This window comes from Alligator sinensis, unplaced genomic scaffold, assembly GCF_000455745.1.
Source record: "Alligator sinensis unplaced genomic scaffold, ASM45574v1 scaffold839_1, whole genome shotgun sequence".
NCBI lineage: Eukaryota > Metazoa > Chordata > Crocodylia > Alligatoridae > Alligator > Alligator sinensis.
In genome coordinates this window covers 1085187-1103458 of record NW_005841885.1, presented here as the reverse complement: position 1 = coordinate 1103458, position 18272 = coordinate 1085187, and the positions used below count along the sequence as shown (strand labels likewise).

The 18272-nt window shown below is 42.8% G+C and overlaps 2 protein-coding genes across 3 annotated transcripts in view; one reads left to right on the top strand and one right to left on the bottom strand.

Annotated features, from left to right (window-relative positions):
- LOC112549253 overlaps window positions 1–16659 on the bottom strand; it is a 21035-nt gene extending 4376 nt beyond the window's left edge. Inside the window, exons 1-2 of one of the 2 annotated variants that reach the window (XR_003092628.1) lie at window positions 16545–16659; window positions 9470–9602 (exon numbers count right to left, since the gene is read on the bottom strand). Coding sequence is in view for 1 of the 2 variants with exons in the window: in XM_025196813.1 (XP_025052598.1) it covers window positions 16545–16559 (15 nt within the window). In the remaining variant the exon portion in view is untranslated. Of the gene's footprint in view, window positions 1–9469; window positions 9603–16544 lie in introns of those variants that run through there. The other variant, XM_025196813.1, reaches the window with a different exon arrangement.
- The window catches only part of SEC61A1 (Sec61 translocon alpha 1 subunit), a 14225-nt gene continuing 12590 nt past the window's right edge, over window positions 16638–18272 (top strand). Inside the window, exon 1 of the mRNA XM_006017771.3 lies at window positions 16638–16776. Within this exon, the coding sequence (XP_006017833.1) occupies window positions 16770–16776 (7 nt within the window). The 5' untranslated portion in view covers window positions 16638–16769. The remainder of the gene's footprint in view (window positions 16777–18272) is intronic.

The following is an 18272-nucleotide window of genomic DNA, read 5'->3' as shown; positions in this document are numbered from 1 at the left end:
GCAATGACCTCTGCTAATTCCCTCAGCACTCTGGGGTGGAGGTCGTCAGGACCTGCTGATTTAAATACGTCCAGTCCCTCCAGAAGTTCCCTGACTAGATCCTCACTGACCCTGGGCCTGGGTGTGCCTCCCTCGGGGCCTGAGGGGGTCCCAGTGGACGGGCTGATCTGGTCCCTGTTGAGGAAAATGGAGGCAAAGAAATCGTTAAATAGGTTAGCCTTGTCATCTGGTGCGACAACCTGATTTCCTAGTGTGTCTTGCAGAGGTCCCACATTACCGAGTATCTTCTTTTTGCCCCCTATGTATTTAAAAAAAGACTTCTTCTTCTCCTTGATCCGGGTAGCTAGTCCCAGTTCCATCTCCGCCTTGGCCTTCCTGACCGCCCCCCTGCAGCCCCGAGCAACCGAGGTATAGTCTTCCCTGGTGATGGCCCCTCCCTTCCATTGGGTGTACGCCTCCCTTTTAGCCAGGAGACGTTCCCGTATGTTTTTGGTGAGCCATGGGAGCTTTTGCGCCCTCTTGCCCCCTTTGACCCTTGTTGGGATTACCTCCCTTTGGGCACGGAGGATTGTCTCCTTAAGGATCGACCACTCCTCTTGGACACCCAACTCTCCTCCCCTCCAGGACCTCAGTACTTCCCCAACTATTCTTCTTACCTCATTGAAATCCGCCCTCCTGAAGTCCAGGGCTGCTGCCTTGCTGCTGGCTTTTGCCACCTTGCGCTGGATGGTGAATTCCAGCAGGCGATGATCACTGTCGCCCAGGTGTCACATGATTAAAGTCAGACACATGACTAAGTATGTGGCCGGACTGGTACCAATGGCTGGATGGGAAAGTCCTCTAGGTTCTAACATCTCTTGGATTTAAATCAATCAGATTTAAATATTTATAAGCCATGCAATTTAGCGTGTTTAGTTGCTCTACCCACGTCTTCCTCCTCCTCCACGCCTACGCTGACCACCACTTCTTTTCCAAATCCAGTTCAGGCCTGTACACAAGTGTGGAGGCTGCTCTGACATGCTGTAATTACAGCACGTCAGAGCAGACTTGGTTAATCAAGTCTGTTGGGACGTGGTAATTATCGTGCTCCAGCAGCCTCCCATGTCTCAGTTATCCATGTTCCCACACTTCAAAATGGCAGCAGGGGCACTTGTACTAAAACTCATCAAACAAGCTTTAGTTCAAGTGCCCCCACCACCATTTTGAAGTGCAGGGATGGTGATACAGAAGATGCTGCAGCACTTTAATTAAAGCATCCCACCAACCCCCTGACCCCCAGAGCAAGTGTGAAAGTGCCCTATATGCTTATCTTCCAGGTCTTGTGCAAGGCTGCCTGTCCCTGTATCTTTGCCCTCATCTCTGCCTAAAGCTTGTCCTGACTGCTATACTCCCACTGTCTCCTGGCCCAGCTCCCAGCACCTCATCCGTGGAACAGCCTTTCCACTGACATCACCCAGTTGCCTCCTATGTCTTCTTCAAAAGCTTTTGTTAATACCCAGTGCTCCATGAACCAGACCAGCTTTAGAAAGTAGGGAGTAGGCCAAACCAAGTCCCTGGAGTCAAACAACCTGAATTTGCATCTCATGGCTTGTCTTCATTACTGCTGTGAAAAATGTTCCATGCACTGCCTGAGCACGTGCCAATAAGGACACCTAAGACAGAAAGCAGTTCTGGGTGTGGGTTCAGGACCACTCTAAGATGACTACATTTCTTCATTTTGGGGAGTGTATGTATGCAGAGCAGGAGTCAGCATACCAGGCATGTTTCAGAGTGGTGTTCCTGGGCATGGTATAACAGCAGTGTAGACCTGTCCTCTGCCTCATGGTTAATAAAGTTCTCCTCTTTCTTTATGTTTACTCTGCTCTGCATTATTTTTAGTTTTGTGCTCATGAGCCAGTGCCCTGAGATTCAGGGGAGCTTAGTTTAAGGTGCTGTTTTGTTATACTCTTGTTATGTGACCTTGGACAAGTGACTTTTTGCCACTGTGTGCCTCTGTTTTACTCTCTGGAAAATGGGGTAATGATCCTGAGCCGCCATTTGTTTGCAGTGTCTTTGAGATTGCTGGAAGGAAGGATCTAGAAAAACAGAACAAGATGAAATGCCTAGAAGCTGTTCACGCCCCACCAATAATAGCAGCTAGTGCCGGGTCTTATTATACTTGGGTCTTTGAACCCAGGCTGATACTCAGAGTGAAGCATGAATGGTGACACTTTTTATTTTTGCCATATAGGTCTAGTTCTCAAGTCAGATTCTCATCTGTGGCTTCAAGAGGGGTAGATCACCCTAGAAAACCCAGTCTGTAATTCATAAATTAATACAGATACATATTCTGGACTTGTCTTTTCCCAATCATCCTTTGTAAAAACACATATGACTTTCTCCAGCCTTTCTATAAACAACATACCCTAAATAGGCTTGCTGATGCTGCTGGTTCTTGATTGTCAGGGTGAAAGTACTGCTGCTAAAATATTACTCATCCTGCACCATTTCATGTTCTCATTCAGTAGCTCCAGAGTGATGGAAATGCACTTCAGTGTATATACAGAAATGTGAGCTAAATCACTTCCCACATCAACCCTACATCTGACTCCTTCCTTCAAAAATGCTGCTGAGATCACTGTGGCATAATATTAAAACACTGATGGCCCATTAGTATCAGGCAAATAAATGTGAAATTTATAATGCAGAGGGAAGTGGAGGGATTGTTGTCTTATGGGGAGACCACAGGAATGGAAAGCAAAACCCCCTGGGTTCCACTTCCAGCTGTACTTTTTTGGTCTGTCATCACAGGCAAATCGCTTAATTGCTGGGTCTCGGTTGATCTATGAGTTAAACAGATATAAGGTGTATACTTCATAGTGGCATAACCAACAGAGGTCAGCTGATTAAAAAACACTATGGATTTGCAATGTATATTTATCAACATATAATGGCCCATCTCTGCAGTTTCAGTAACGCAGATATTTCAAGCTCTCAGAAACCAGTTCTTCCTGAGATAGAAGTCAGCTAGGAGCAGATGACAAGAGTGTTGTAGATACTTCTTCACAGGATAGGCAGTAAAGGAAATCAAGTCTCATAATAAAAACCACTGTATTTATTCATCAGGAAAGAAACAGGGCTTACATGTATGCTACTAAGCTGCTCAGAGTGTTCCTAGACATGCAGAACTAATCACAGAGAACTCTCCACGATACTTATTGGGGATAAATTTGAGCTGCAATCATTAAGTATAGATAAACTGTCCTCACAAAAAAGCGGTTTTGATTTAGTGAATTATGTCATTTGACAAAGTGCACAGAGAACTACTGACAATTGGTAATAGGCAGAAAATAGAAGGTGGTTTATGGAAGAGTAGCAGACGTAGTAGGTAACTGATATCTAAGCTGAATTTAGACTATATACCACACAGCTTTGATGAGGAAAGCAGCTGTTAGAAGCCTTCTGGGATTCCCATAAAGAATATGTATCTGCAGTTAACCTAACTAGTTGCTAAAAGGCATGTCCAAGAAATGACTCAGAAGAACATTTATTAGATGGAGCTTCAGACTTTTCTAGATGTAAACACTGGGATCTACTTGTTGAGATCACTGGAGTTATGCTGGAGATGACTGTGGTCTTATCTGTCCCTCTGCATATGTATCTAATTTTAGCTGAACAAACAGATACTTTCAGCGCCTAAATTCTGCACTCCTAAAAGGTGTCTTCCTTCAGGCATGGACAAAGTTTTACAGCAAATTTCTTTTAATCAGCCAGCAAAGTATGTCGACCTGTTTCCTGTTTATGCAGTGCTAAAATATATAGACATTTACTTTGCAGGACAGAACTAATCTTAATTAAGATGCTGCTCTAGTTGCTTTTTTTCCCCTTGACCTTTTAAACACAACGTTCATGTGAAAGTAAACTGGCAACTTCTAAAAAGAAAATAAAACATGAATAAATAGAAGCATAGAAAAGAGAAGCCACTTAATTTTGTGCTTGTCCATTCTGGTATAAATCAGATGCAACTCTTTAAGTCAGTGGGACTGCTTTGGTTAATATAAGTCTAAATAAGAAGAAAATCTAATTTAAACTTTCCCCTAAAGCCAATTTCATCTTAGGAAGAGGTTCATGGTTTTGGAGTCTTTTCTATGGTAAATTAGAAAAGGAAACAAAAAGGAATAGGTGGTTGAGGGACTGGTGATAGAATAGGGACCCTTTCCTTCTTAGCCACTGCTTCAAATTTAATGCAGATTAGTAGTGGCTGAAAGTCATTCTCAGATGGTGGCTCTTTATTGGTTCATGTGAAATGTGTTGTGGGTCTTAGTGTAGCCCCAAATGGACTGGTATACAAAGGGCTCAGAAAGTACCGTTGTTAGCCAGCTTCCTTGTTGGCACCCCAAGCATTGAGGTGAAGGACTAAACGGGCCAATGGCATTCACTTTCTGCTCTCACCCCCAGAGGTGGTTCCTTTCGATCAGACCTGAAATACAATGATGTGGCACTCTGCAAAGTTGTTGTTGCCTGGAATTGTACCTGTAAGGGGCCAACAAGCAGGACTATCATTATCTCTCATAAACAGTAAACTTCTTGGAGATATAAGAAGAGATATATAAATGGGTGGGGCAGAGGGAAGGAGAAAAAGACTCATGTCAAATCTTGCTTCAAAATGAACCTTATTTGAAGTCTTGCCTCCTTAGGTGGAATCCCAGGGAAAAAAGCTCATGATAATTTTTTTAGGACCAAGGTTAATGTTCTTGAAGAAGAAAAATATAATATTTGGTCTTGATTCCAAATGTCACAAAAGACACTTCAGCAATGAAGTGTATGGTATGGTTATCCACAGCACCTGAATAAAAAACTGTTGATTGTGGGGCTGGAATGAATGTTGGCAGTATCCTTAGATCTCTTTGAATTTAGGCATCAAAGTCTAGTCTCATTTACACAGTTGTTCACCCAGAGTAACCCTATTGAAGTCAATGTATTTGCACTGGTATAGCCAAGTATCTAATAACTGTGTAACAACGGGTGCACTTGGCTTTTCCTGGTGATAAAAAGTCTCACTGCAAACCAATGAAACAGTCTGCTTCTGCGAATTATTGTACAGGGAAATTATTTGGCTACTATATATATGAAAGTAATAGGAAATTTGTATTGAACCTCACCTGATATGGAATAGCCAAGATTAAACTGTCAGTGGAAAGTACCTGTTGTCTTCCCTGAATGGAGTATGGGGTTACTGGTCTGCTCTTAAGCTTTGTTGCTTGCTGAGAGAGGCTAGGGCAGGCAGATCTGCACAGGCCTTTTCTGAGCTGGTCCAGCTAATCTGCAAGCCAGTCAAAATGTGCTTTCCAGGCTTCTATGACATCTCAAACTTCACTCAAAATTCAGAAAATATAATAATCTGGGCATTATTTGTATACTTATTCTCCCAGGATCCCATCAGTAGGGAGGCCATGGGGACAAATCTCTATTCCCCCTGAAATCAACAGCAAAAGTCCAGTTGTCTCCAAGATATGGCCCATGATCACCCTTTGAAGTGTTTACAGTGGACTATCCCTGAGACAGTGAGACTCACTTAGAGGTGGGGTGCCATGAGATTCTTTTAAGGGTGCCATGAGGTGTATTGCAATAAAAGCCTACACGTTTCACAAGATAAACCCAGAAATTTCAAACAGGACTCCATAGTGTCAGAAACAATATGACCTATTGTGGTCTTTCTGTAACAGAAGAATTGCTCTATTCTTTTTCCCATAGTCAAGGAATGAATGAAAGCTAAGAGCTGGCAATTTCTGAGGGTGCCCCGAGTTTAAAAATGTTGAAGACCAATAACATAGCCTAAGGCAAACACACCAGCATGCACCTCCCCTCCAAACTTGGCCTAGGAATTCTAGTTCTGCAGAATGCCTTTCACATAGATAAAGAGGCAGAAGACTACACCTCCAGCAGTAACTGTGATGCACAAGATCTTAGGCTCTTCAGTGACTCACATTTTAATAGCTTAGGCATTTTACCACTTGGCCTTCTGATGTTCTCATACCAGGACACCAAGGAGCAGAGGCACAAAGCCATGTGGTACAGAGGCTTCAACCCTTCCCAGGATTTGTATTAAATATAACCTGCCTAGTTAAAGTGCTGTTTTTTTAGTAGTTTATGGTACACTTGTGTAAAGCAAAGTGGTTTGGAGCAGTCATCTGATGCATTAAATAATGCTTATCTTCCCAGGAATCTTGATATTTCCCTTGAACTGCTCAATCTTTAAACCGAGTAGAAACAAAAACAACAACAACAACAAACCCTTCAGAAAAGCCAGAGCGAAAAATGTTCAATACAAATACAGTCAAGAGGCTTAGGAATTTGTAAAACCTGAGTGTGTTACATTTCTAGGGACCCAGCCTGTTCTCCCACACTTTTCACTTGGCCAGAGTCCTTGTTCTTTTAAATCTAAGGAGAATATTTAACATTCTTCTGCTACTGCAACATCAGAAAGGTCAACGTGTAGATTCTGATTTACTGACTAAGTTGATCTCTTTCAGCATGGGAGAAATAAATCATAAAATCCAAATCCAAAGCAAACAGTGGCTGCTTGGTTGAACTTCCTGTGAATTATTAATGATCCCATTCAGATATAATAGGGCTGTAATCTGCTATATCCCATTGATTGGAAGGGTGGCATTTTGGGGAAGAGACAGGTGGCTTGTTTCAGCTGTATTTGAGATCGGTAGAATTTTTGCATTGATTGCAATGTGAGCAGGATCAGAACTGTGTTGTAATTCCACTAGGACTCATACATCGCCACTTTGATATCTGGAAATCAGCAGCAATTAGGTGACTTAAAAAATGGACCAGATTTGGTTGTTTATACCTAATTGCATTCAAACTATGAGCTCCTTGTAGAAAAGCAGATGTTAGGAGATCTCTTTGGGTATATGTCTGGAATACACACCTGAGTAACATAGCCATTACTGGAACTCACTGTTGTTCCGCTGAAAAACACCAGAAGGATCATTTCAAAGAAGGGAAGCAACTTCTTAGGAAAAGAGCATAAGAACCCTAACAGCATAACTCTACTGAACTACTAAGAACACCATCTAAGTTAAATTATGGCAGCTTTTGGGGTGATGTTAATGAAAAAATTTACAACTAATTTGGTGCCAACAAAACCTCTAGACACACAGCTTAAGTCAGAAAAGAGTGACAATATTATCCATAGCTTCCTGGGACTTGCACATGAGTCAAGGTGCAGAAGAAGTATATATTGGGTTTAGAAATACAGTTTACCCACTTTTTAGTAAGGGAAAGGCAAACACAATAGGGAAAACTCTACAAACATCTAGCTCCATTTCTGAAGATCTGCAGTTGCCTATCACACATTTGTATATTTATGAAGATAAGATTTTGTGGCCTAAAAAAGTATCAAATAACTTTGAAAAATCATATGGAGTTTAGAAATACAATACAGGTTTTATTTATAAAGCCTCACACAAGAGCCTCTGGGAGCTATTTTATATAAAGTTCAAATGAAATACGATAAAAATCAAATCAAACCAAAGCTCATTCATTGTGCACCAAACAAAACTGTTCAGGTTTCAGCTTTGGTTTTAAAGCCAGAAAGGGAATTTGCTTGATGAATTTCTGTTGCTTCTTAGAATTCCAAATCAGACGACCACAATTGCTAAGAGAATGATTTACAAACAGTTTTGATTTAAAAGCTGATGTTGTCATGAGACCAGAAGTGCAAGATTAAAAGAATTACTTTGGAAGCTGAAACAGTCCCGGGGATAAATAGCATGGATTTGGTGATTAGTTTTAAGGGTCAACAATGTAATTTTATCTACAGAGCCTGTTTTTCAAGTAGGCAAGCAACAGCGTCTGCAAAAATGCACATACAATTGCCTGCTTAATTTTCAGGCACAATTACTGAAATTGCAAGCATAGTTAGACACACTAATGCCCATGTGCCCAGCAACCTAATTTATGTGCCCAGCAGAAGTAACTGAACAAATTGGTCGTACTTTGGGGTAGGTCAATGTACATGCAATTGCATGGGTTTTTTGAAATGCAGGTTGAAATATTGTTTTGATAGACGAGAGGTAAGAGGTTTCTACTTCCTGAGCTAATGTCAAAATAGATCTGCTAGACAGAAGGCTCAGTTACAATTTAAGGTCAAATATTTTCAAAACCATCCGGCCTTAAAGTCACATCATTCTTCCTCCTGCTTTCTCCTTCCTAACTGTAATGTGTTTTTAGTATTAAAGGTGCTTTGGCCAGTGCCCTGTGAAATGCTAAAGAGAAATTAATACTTTATACCAAAATCTGGGTTCCCAATAGTGTAAAAGCTTTATAGAGCAACAATTTCTGATGCCTAGCTGATTTCAAGAGAGCAGCTGCAAAATCAGGTTGGGAATGAAGTGCATACGGAAAACAAGGTGATAATCAGAATTATGTGAATCTTGTGACTTTTGAGTGCTGCAGTCACTTAGAAATAACCTATATAAAAGTTTCCAACACAAACACATTTTTCTAAATGATGGTCCTAGGATCCAAAACTAAAAATAATAAAGAAACCATTATCTTTCCCTGGGAGTATTATTCTGTGTGTGTCAGGCATAGATTTGAACAATAAGCCTACCACCTTCTACAAAGCCCAATCAGAAAAGCTATCATAAAATAAGACAGTGAAAAACAGCATTTCTGTCAAGTAAAGAGTTTTGTTTTATTTCATGATGCACACACATTTTTCAAAGTGGCCCCAAGAAACCAATTTGCATTTTTTTAGAAGCAAAGGAAGGGAACATATGCAAAACTATAGCCAAATCAAGCATTCAGGTAGTGTATAAGGGCTCAATGTCACTTTAATAAGAGGCTGATTAAAGCATATGCTAGTACTTTTCTTGGGGCTTTGTAATTTTCCTTTGATATTAATCTGTTGGCTAATATTGACTTACGTATTATAGACCCTCCACATTATCCAACAGAAACCAACCACAGATTCCTGCCAGTTTTGGAATCCTGTTCCTAACAGTAGTAAGCTCCAGATCCTTTGGAGTAGATTGAAAATCTCATGCTTCCCCTAATCTATATGCCCTCAGTGCACCTATTTGTGCTTTCACATGATAAGAGAAACTATCTGCTTGTCATTTATCTGCCTAGTGTATTTATTATGTACATTTTTAGCATGCAGTTTAACAAATAAATATTAGATTTATGATAAAGCTTTCTTGCATTAAATGATAGCACTACACTTTTTACCTTAATCAGTATGTGCCCATACCTGTAACTGAGAGGCTGTATGTGAAGATTTGGGATGGAGTCCTAGCCTCATTGAAGTCAGTGGGAGTTTTGTTGTTATTTTGCCAGTGGGACTGCTGTTTTTCTGTTGGTTTTTTTGTGTTGTGCAAGGTAGATCTTATAAAGATGGGTTATATTAACAAGGAGAGCCAGAAAGAGAAGCCTTGTAATTTTATAGCTTTATTAAAAAAAAAAAGAGAGAGCGAGAGAGACAGCTGCAATATTGCCAGATAAGAGCATAGCTGAAGCAAGTACACCATTATAAAATGTCATTTATATATTATGAAGAGAGCACTGCTGTAAGTGCATTCAATAAAGAGATGTTCCAGAAGCCCCTGTGATCAAATGGGAGAAATGGAGGTGTGAGTCATAACTGTAGTTCAGGATTCAAAACAACTTACGCAAAGCTACACAAATTCATGCAGTTAAACTCCCTCATGTCCTGGTAATTCTCCTAGAAGTTCCTGGGCACAATAAAGCATCGTACTCGTGCTGGAAGGGAAAGCTAAACCCAGCTCTTTCAAAATCCTTAGAATTTAAGTGCCTGATGGTAGACACCCCCAAACTGGAAATCATTAGCATATACTCTCAGATTTGAAATTTCCTGTGACCTTTGGGATGTGTGAACTGTGGATTCAAATTTTGCATTTCAGCTCCATCTGTATTTAGGACAGGCAGCAAAGATGGATTTCATAGCCCATAAAAATTACAGATGCCACCTTTGACAATGGGACCCTTGAAATGGAAATCTGCTAGGCTAAAGGAAAATTATGTTTAAAAAGTACCCCCTTCATTAAGCACTCAGGAGGTTTGTTTGCTGAAAATTTTTTAATTCAAGCATGTCTTTGCAGAGAGAAAGACTAGCATGCCACTTCATGCAGTTATGTCTCAGTTGGCCACGTATACCATGTAATTACTTGGTAAATGAATGTGCAACCGGGTGGGGGCGTTGTTTTGTTCTTTTTTTAAAGAAACTGTTACTTTCTACCTGTTTTGAAAATAGGAACATAATTGCCAACATCTGTGTGCCACAGAGAACCTTCTCCCATCTGCCTTTTGGCACAGCTGCTTTCCCAGCTTCATGTAGAAGCTGGGAAAAAACATCTCTTGAATGTGAATAAACACTCCAAGGGAAATTCTTCCACCATTGAAGGCAGTAGAACAGTAGCCACTATTTTAAGTATGGCTAGATCAGTACACTTCAGCCTCTGTTTGATAAAAGGGGAAATAATCAATTGGTTAAATTTGCAAGTAAAGTTTTATATTTTTAAGTTTGTACAAAACCTGATAAAAATAGGAGTGTTTTCTTAGATGTTTAAAGTTTTCCTAGATTTTAATGAAATCAATCCTTAGATTGTACATCCTTTGGCCTAGATCCAAGACAAGGCTTAAGGGCCTTCAATTTCGGTGCTTTCCTATAAAGCCTGTGCTTAGGTGTTGTCCTGAACATGGTTGGTCCTAAATATGTATTTATGTGCTTTCCAGAAATGGGGCCTTTCCAGAAATTAAGCTACAGGCTGGAGTGGGGGTGGGGGGCAAACTCTTCAATTGTCCTGTTGGAGTTAGGCTATTATGCAGAAAGAAATGCACAATGTATGGAGCCAGAAGGAGAGCGCGTGATTCTGCAATCTATTGTAGAGAATGAAGCAGGGAGGAGGAAAGTTCTGGGTTCTAGTCCATGATCTCATAATTACTTATGCATTTTGCATTAAGCAGTCACTGGATTAAAAAAATAAAAATAAAAATCCTGGGAGTAGAGCTAGAATCCAGGTCTCCCCTTTTCTGCATGGGCATCCTAACCATAGGACTACAGGGTTATGCTATTTCTTGTGCTCTTCCTGGACCCATGAATCTTGTATTCCTTTTGGCACAACAGATCACTCTGAACAGACAGTGAGGAGCATCCTGCTCTTCCTCACCCGTAGCTGTTGGTTAGGCCACTCTCCTTGGAGACAGATGTAGGTCTGAATCATTTTGACTAAAGAAGTCATAGGAACATGGCCTTGGCTTCCCAGGGCAGTGTTCTAACTATTAGGCTTTATTATATAATGGAGCTCATCACCCCTAGCTTTGCTTTAATAAAAGAAGCAGCTATGACTACATTTTGGCGATGCTGTTGTGTTAGGTGTGCTCTAAGCATGCCTGCTTGACTGGACCACTCCATAGACTTAAGTACCATTCAGCCTAGTTTCTGCATTCCATGATATGTAGTTGCTCAGATAACTGGGCACACACTGTACAACCACAGCTGCAGCTATCTAGATAACTCTCAGGACAAAAAAGGAGATGCCTAGTGAATTTTATGTTCTTCCATTCCAGGATAAGATAGCCACTGAACAGGGCATTGGGGCTAGTAGATTCCTGAAGTCCATCCAAGTCCTGCTCTTCGGCACTTATGGTCTTTTCTGAATCTAGCCCTTTGTGCTAGAATCATCTTATGACCACAGACCCAATCCTACAAAGTGCTCTGAGTAGAGAAGCCTCAGTGAAGTCAATGGGTCTGCGTGGCACAGAGATCCAATGTGCATGGTGCTGTTTCAGGTCTACAGTTGAATTGCATTTAGCACCAGGAGTACTGATTCTGAATGGGGCCTCTGCACACAGCTGTAATCTAGCTATTAAATAATAACAGTAATGATACTTGTCTAACGTGTGTGCATATTTCATGCAAGCTAACAGAGGTGGCAACATAAGCAAAGCAGCTCTTCCACCTTGTGGTTAAACAGAATATTACTCCCAGCATTTTGCATTAAGTATCAGAGTCAGAGATCACTTATGGACAGTTGCATTAAACAGACAAATCACACAAACCCCCAGTGCAACAGCAAATCCTCACCTGTCAACGAATACTAAATATATTAATGTCAGCCATATGAACATATAGATGGTAAGGGTAATGTGTATGTATGCATGTAAATAAGTCAATGCAGTTATGTTGCCCTCTAGTGACTGCTGCCCTCAGATGATCTAAGACCTGGTAGCACAACAGCTGACACAAATCTCCTTTAGCCCACCTGGTAAAGGACTATGTTTATTGCAAATTTAAAATTTTATCATGCTGATAGTGAAATAGTAATTGAAGGGGAGAATGCTATGGAGATTAAGAAAGTGGACTTTTTAAATGGAGACTATTAACCCACTGCACTCAGCCAATATAAATGGAGCTGGGAAGTATACCAATTCACGCATAGAGACATTGAGTAACTCCCCTTCTTCCCACTCTACAACCCTTCCACCCTCAACTATTTGCCTATTTCCACCTGGCTATTTAAGCAATCATGCTATTCTCTGCAGGTTCCATTAGGGGACAATTAACTGCAATATGGGTCCAGCATCCCAAGTTAATCACCCCAGAATGAAGCCCAAATTTTAAAGCTGTAATTAAATGTCAATTCTGCACTAATGTTATCAATGTATAATCAGATATATAATTTTGCAGCAAATGCTCAAGATTTTCACTGTGTGAAACAGTGGAATGCACTGGCTAACAGACTTTGGAGCCAGTAAGTGAATATTAATGTTTTTAATGGTCCTAAATTGCACTTCATTTCTGAGGCAGGATTAGCTTGGTTATGTAAGAGAGACTGATTTGGTTCAAGAAAGAATAGCAAGGCATGAAAAGAATAAGCTGTTTAAAATCTATGTCTGCTTCTTTTCAGCTGTTGCTTGCCTTTGAAGAGTGGCTTATTAATTATTGTTATAATCCTAAGCATCATTATTATTATCCCAATAGCACCAAATGTCACCAATCAGGATTGGTGTCTTATTGTACTAGGTGTGCTCTACAAGCACAGAGGAAAAAACAGTCCTCACATGTGACATTCCTTTTTCATCACTCAATTTACAACAGTCCACATGTCAGATTTGTTACCAATATAAAATTACCAAAGTTGCTGGGAGTCGCTGCAGGTAGGAATTTGACCTATTGGCCCATTCAGAGGTGTAACTACCAATTTTGGCCCACTGATACTGTTGAGTGCTAGGGTGGAGGTATAGAGAGCTGCAGGATGTTGCTGGTACTCTGCTTGCCCCGCCCCAATAATGCTACTGTAATTATGTTTTCAATTTCTTTTGCTCTTCAGTGGTTTGACAGAATTATGCCTATTTATGGAAGAGAAATAATGTGGTTTGTACTGTAGTGTGCTTTGCCTTGCTTTTGGTTGGCAGAGGAAAGACTGTTCACTCTGGGACCCTAAAAGATTAGATTATTGGAATCTTATTTATAATTAGGGCTGTATCTGGCACATTTCAGATCTGGGAACAAACTTTCCCCAAAAATGAGGCTGTTCAGTTATAGTGTTCCAGATGGGACTAATTACTGAGATAAACAAGAGCTGCTGAGTTTAGATCTGGATTTGAATCTAGTCTCCCACCAACTTGTGAAGGGAGTTAGAAATGATCCATCCCTATGATCCAGCTCAGGTCCATATCTGGTTATAAACATTTTTTTATTATTACAATGGCAAACACATCAAAGCTCTTCATTGTTTTAAATTAATTTTTCAAAACAATCAACAAACCAAGAAATCTGACAGCTAGCCAATGCCCAGAATAACACAATCTGTTTCTTCAGCTATTTTTATATCGCTGATAAAGGCTACTAGTATGAGCAATCTGTGGGACTGTCTACCTCCAAGAAGCGAATTTTTAAGAGTGAGATTAATTCTGGTGAAAGGAGTTGAATTGAGATCCCTAAAAGTTGAATTTTATATTTTTAACAGCCCAAGTGCAGGAGAGGAAACAGATTGGGAAGTTTCTTTTCTTTTTCCAGCCTCTACATGCACAAGTGCTCCAACCTGACCAAAAGGTAACACCTCCAGGAGAAGGTGGATTATAGTAGCCGCAGGATTTTTATTTGGCATAAGACCATTCTGTCACATCTGATGACATTCCAATTTATCTTGGCAAGGATCACAAGACTTTGTGATTCTATTACATATTTCAGCCAAGGATTACAAATGACTTTACAAAAATGGATGAGAAATCATTGCCCCCATTTTACAAACAGGGAAACCGAGGTGCGGAAATGGTATGTGAATCAACCAAATACACAGAGACAGCAGCTGAGTCTGGAAGACAACACTAATTCCAGCACTATGCTTAATATGCTACGCCATAGTTACCTCTAATTTTTAACATAAGGTCACCATGCTGTCTCTTGGTAGGCTGACATTGCAAAGAGGTGTGACACTTTTTTTGACATACTGTGTCACAGCATGATGGCATTCTGATGCCATGTCAATCTGCTGAACCAAACTGTCATCAATCTCTGTCTTCATTCAATGGTGTTTTGACATAACCAAATGACATTTGTATACACAATGCAGTCACACCATGTTGTAGGTGAGGATATCTTGATGTAACAAGATGTTTTCACATATTTCTCTGCCTCCGTGTTTTCATACTGGTATCCAATGGTACAATCAACCTAATTTCAGTGGCCATCTAATGTGTTAGTATTTGGCTGCTACGGGTGTAAGGAGCTATTACTGCAATCCTGTCGGGGATCCAAAGCTGTCCACATTTAAGTCTTCTGAAAGACCCAGTTCTACCTACTTACAATAAGTCTAGCTGACTTTTATTAAAACCCCTGTAGTCCCCCTTCCTTTAACCTCTGTCAATTTATGTGTCTGTCCTTATACATCAGACAAGGCAAGAATTTCTTAGGCCAGTATCTTTTACTGGGCCAGCTGCATAGTTGGGATAGAGTTAGACAAGCTATTGAATATAAGACGTTCTTCATCAGGTCTCAGATCAAAGCTTGACCTGATGAAGACTGTCTAGCATTTGAAAGCTCGTCTAACACTATCCTAACTGTGCAGTTGGTCCAATAAAATATATCACACTAATTGAGTCCTTGTCTCTTGTATGATTCCTGGACTACAGCAACATCACTCTTACTCTGCAATGATCTTCACTACAAAGATTGTCCCTTTACAGATGCCTCAAAAGTGCCTAGCTCCTCTTGGCACTACCATATACCAGCATGGCTGATGCTGCCATCATGTTTTGAATGAAGTCAACCCACTGTATGGGGAACATAACACAAATCTTTGGCTGTAGGGCTGATAAGTTCATGTTTTCCTGAAAGCCTCCAGCTCCTGGAGTCTTGTGATTTCAGAAGAGCCTTAGTTTTTGGTGGGTTATTTTTTTGGTGGTGGAAATGAAACAGTTTCTTTGCTGCAGATGGGGGCAGAGGGTGCGATAGCGTACTTGCACCCACTCTTGGATCCCTACTCCACCCAAAGTTTAAAACCAAGTGCACGGCAGTGGCAGCAGCATTTCCAATCAGGCAGTGCTGAAGGAGTCACTTGATTTCATGGCTCATTATAATCTACCAATTTCTTCTAAACTCTTCATTGCACAGGTCTTGACGGCCCCCTCTCCTTTTAAACTGTCTTGATGTTCCACCCATCAAGCTAGCCTTTCCTCTGCAGCGTTGCTGTCTGTTAGCTGCTCCTGGTAAGGACGCTCCTGTTTCGTAGCCCTGCTGGTTGTTTTTAGCTCATTCCAATTAAGCCATATAGGTTTTTGCTTCGATCTTAGACAGAAGGACGCAGCCCCCGAGCCTGGCGTTCATTTGGAACCAGAGAAAAATGTGTGTTGTTTTTATACGAGATGCCGCCCCTCACCATCTGCACGCCCTACATCCACTCATGGCTGCAGACAAAAAGGCTTGAGCCCTGCAGTGCTCAGGGCAAAGCCAGGCAAGCAAAGAGCAGCCCTACTGACTTGTGTGCGCCCGTATTTACACTTCTGGAGTCAAGGCCATGACAGGGGAGGGCCTAACTCATGAGCAGGGATCCTGGTTTTCTCTGATTAAAAAAAAATCCCCAATTTTCGGTTAAAAAAAAAGTAACCCAGCCCCCCTATATGTATATCTATAGCTATATCTGTCTCTATATATAAATATATAGTGATGTTTCATTTTGATTACAGAAAAACGTGGATTTTGGGTTACATTTTTTAACTGAAAAATTGGGGATTTTTTTTTTTTTTTTTATCAGAGAAAGCCAGGATCCCTGCTCATGAACTTTGAAATCTGCCCCTCCCTGCCTGCCCCCCAAGCCCAGAGGCGGTCTCTGCTGAACTGTGGCTAAACCCACAGTTCAGGCCCCCTCCCCCACATTATGGCGCTTGAGCAGGCGGGGACTACAACTCCCAACATGCCGCGCGGCCTTCGCGTGCCCCCCTCCCGAACTCTAGGATTAACAGACCCCTGAGCCAATCGAACGTTAGCACAGCCGGCGGGGGCGGGGCTGCAGCGCGCGTCTTACCTTGGCGCAGTGCATGCCGGGAATAGTAGTGCCTCACGGGGCCGCCCCAGAGCGAGGATTATAGTTCCGGCCGCACTAATATGGCCGCCGCGCGTGCGTAGAGGTTCCCGGCGACCCCCGTGCGTGGCAGGAAGCGGAAGGAGGCCCGGCGGCTCGAGCACTGACGTGTCTCTCGCAGTCGCCGCTTGCTGTTCGCCTGTTCTTTGCCCGGCGCCGGCGGCCGCCATGGGGAGTAAGTACCGGCGCGGCCTCTCCCCGGGGTCCTGGCAGCAGCGGCGGCGGGGAGGGGGGAGCCGGAGCCAGAGCCTCCCCTCGGGGTCCCGGTCTGACGGGCCCGGGCCCCGGAGCTTTTAACGCGCGTGGGGACGGTGTCCCGGAGGGAACCCCCTTCCTTCAGCCGCGTTCTGAGGTCGCTTCTGCCCGCCGTCACCCGAGGCTGCGTCGGGGCCAATCAGCGCGTTCCCCGGGCCCTTCGGGCCGGCAGGGCCCCCCTCCCCCACCCGGGTCCCGGGCTCCGGAGCCTTTAACACGCGTGTGGGAAGCTGCCCTGCCGGGACTTGGGCTCTTGTGACGGTGTCTTCTCCTGCATCTCTGCAGGAGGGTTGCCATCCCCGCACAAGCTCCAGGAAAGCGAAGGGCGCTTATAAGGCACTGAGCTCCATCAGACATGACACTTCCCCTAGTGCGAGGTGTGAGCGTCGTCGGGTTTGGGTCTTTTTTGAACCTTGAAAGCCTATCTGGGAGGGGGGGAAATGCTTCCCTCGTGTCCCTTCCACCTTGGAGGGGTTCAAGGCTTTCTAACAGGTTCCTTTTTTCATGAGCTGAGGGGAGTGCTGAGATTTGCCTTCCTCTCAGGGGAAATGTTTTGCTCTAGCGCAGCAGTTCCCAGTCTGTGGTACGGTACCCACAGTGGTACGCGTTAACAGATTTATTATAATTACTTTAAATGACCAAAATTTGCCGGTGGTACTTAAGGTTGAACTGAAAAGTTTGCTGGTGGTAGTTAAGGTCGTATCATTTTACATTTGTCGCGTCATTTTTGTCATAGCGTCATATCGTTTTACATCGTTTTCCCAAACTGCTGGAGTTTGGGAACTGCTGCCCTAGAGAGCAGTTTCGTGCATAAGTCCTTTGGGATGGAGTAACTTTGCCTGAATTCAGCTGTGGCGCCCAACTACACCTGTTTGACGCGCCAAGGCCGCGTCCAGACGAGCGTGGCTGTGCAGTGTCCATGGTGCCACTTACTGCACGTTCAGCTCTTCTCTGCACTGTAAGAACGGAAAAAGCCACACAAAATAAAAAGAGTGGCGCACGCTGGGGCAGCATTTGCCACTCAAAGCCAGTATTTGGCTGGCCAGAGCCATACTTTGGCTATCGGCCAGGCTCTGAGCATCAGGATTGCTGCTGCTGCAGCCCCGGCAGGCCCCCACGACCCCAGGTAAGGCGGCTGGGGCCAGCCCAGTGCTGGCTGCAGCCTCCTGTACCGCACCTGGAGTAACCTGCCTCGCGCCAGAGGACACATGGCACAGGGGTCCCCCAGGGACAGCTAGAGGCAGCAAAGAGTGTGCTGTGGCTAGTTGTTCCCAGGGAACCAAACATTCACGCCCGTGTGGACAGGGCCCAAGTGTCTGTTCTGCCCGTTATTCTTCCAACATCAGATTAAGGAAGCAGCCATCCTAAATACAAAGTCAGGAGCGTATTTGTGTCTCTTGGGGGGGGGGGGGGGGG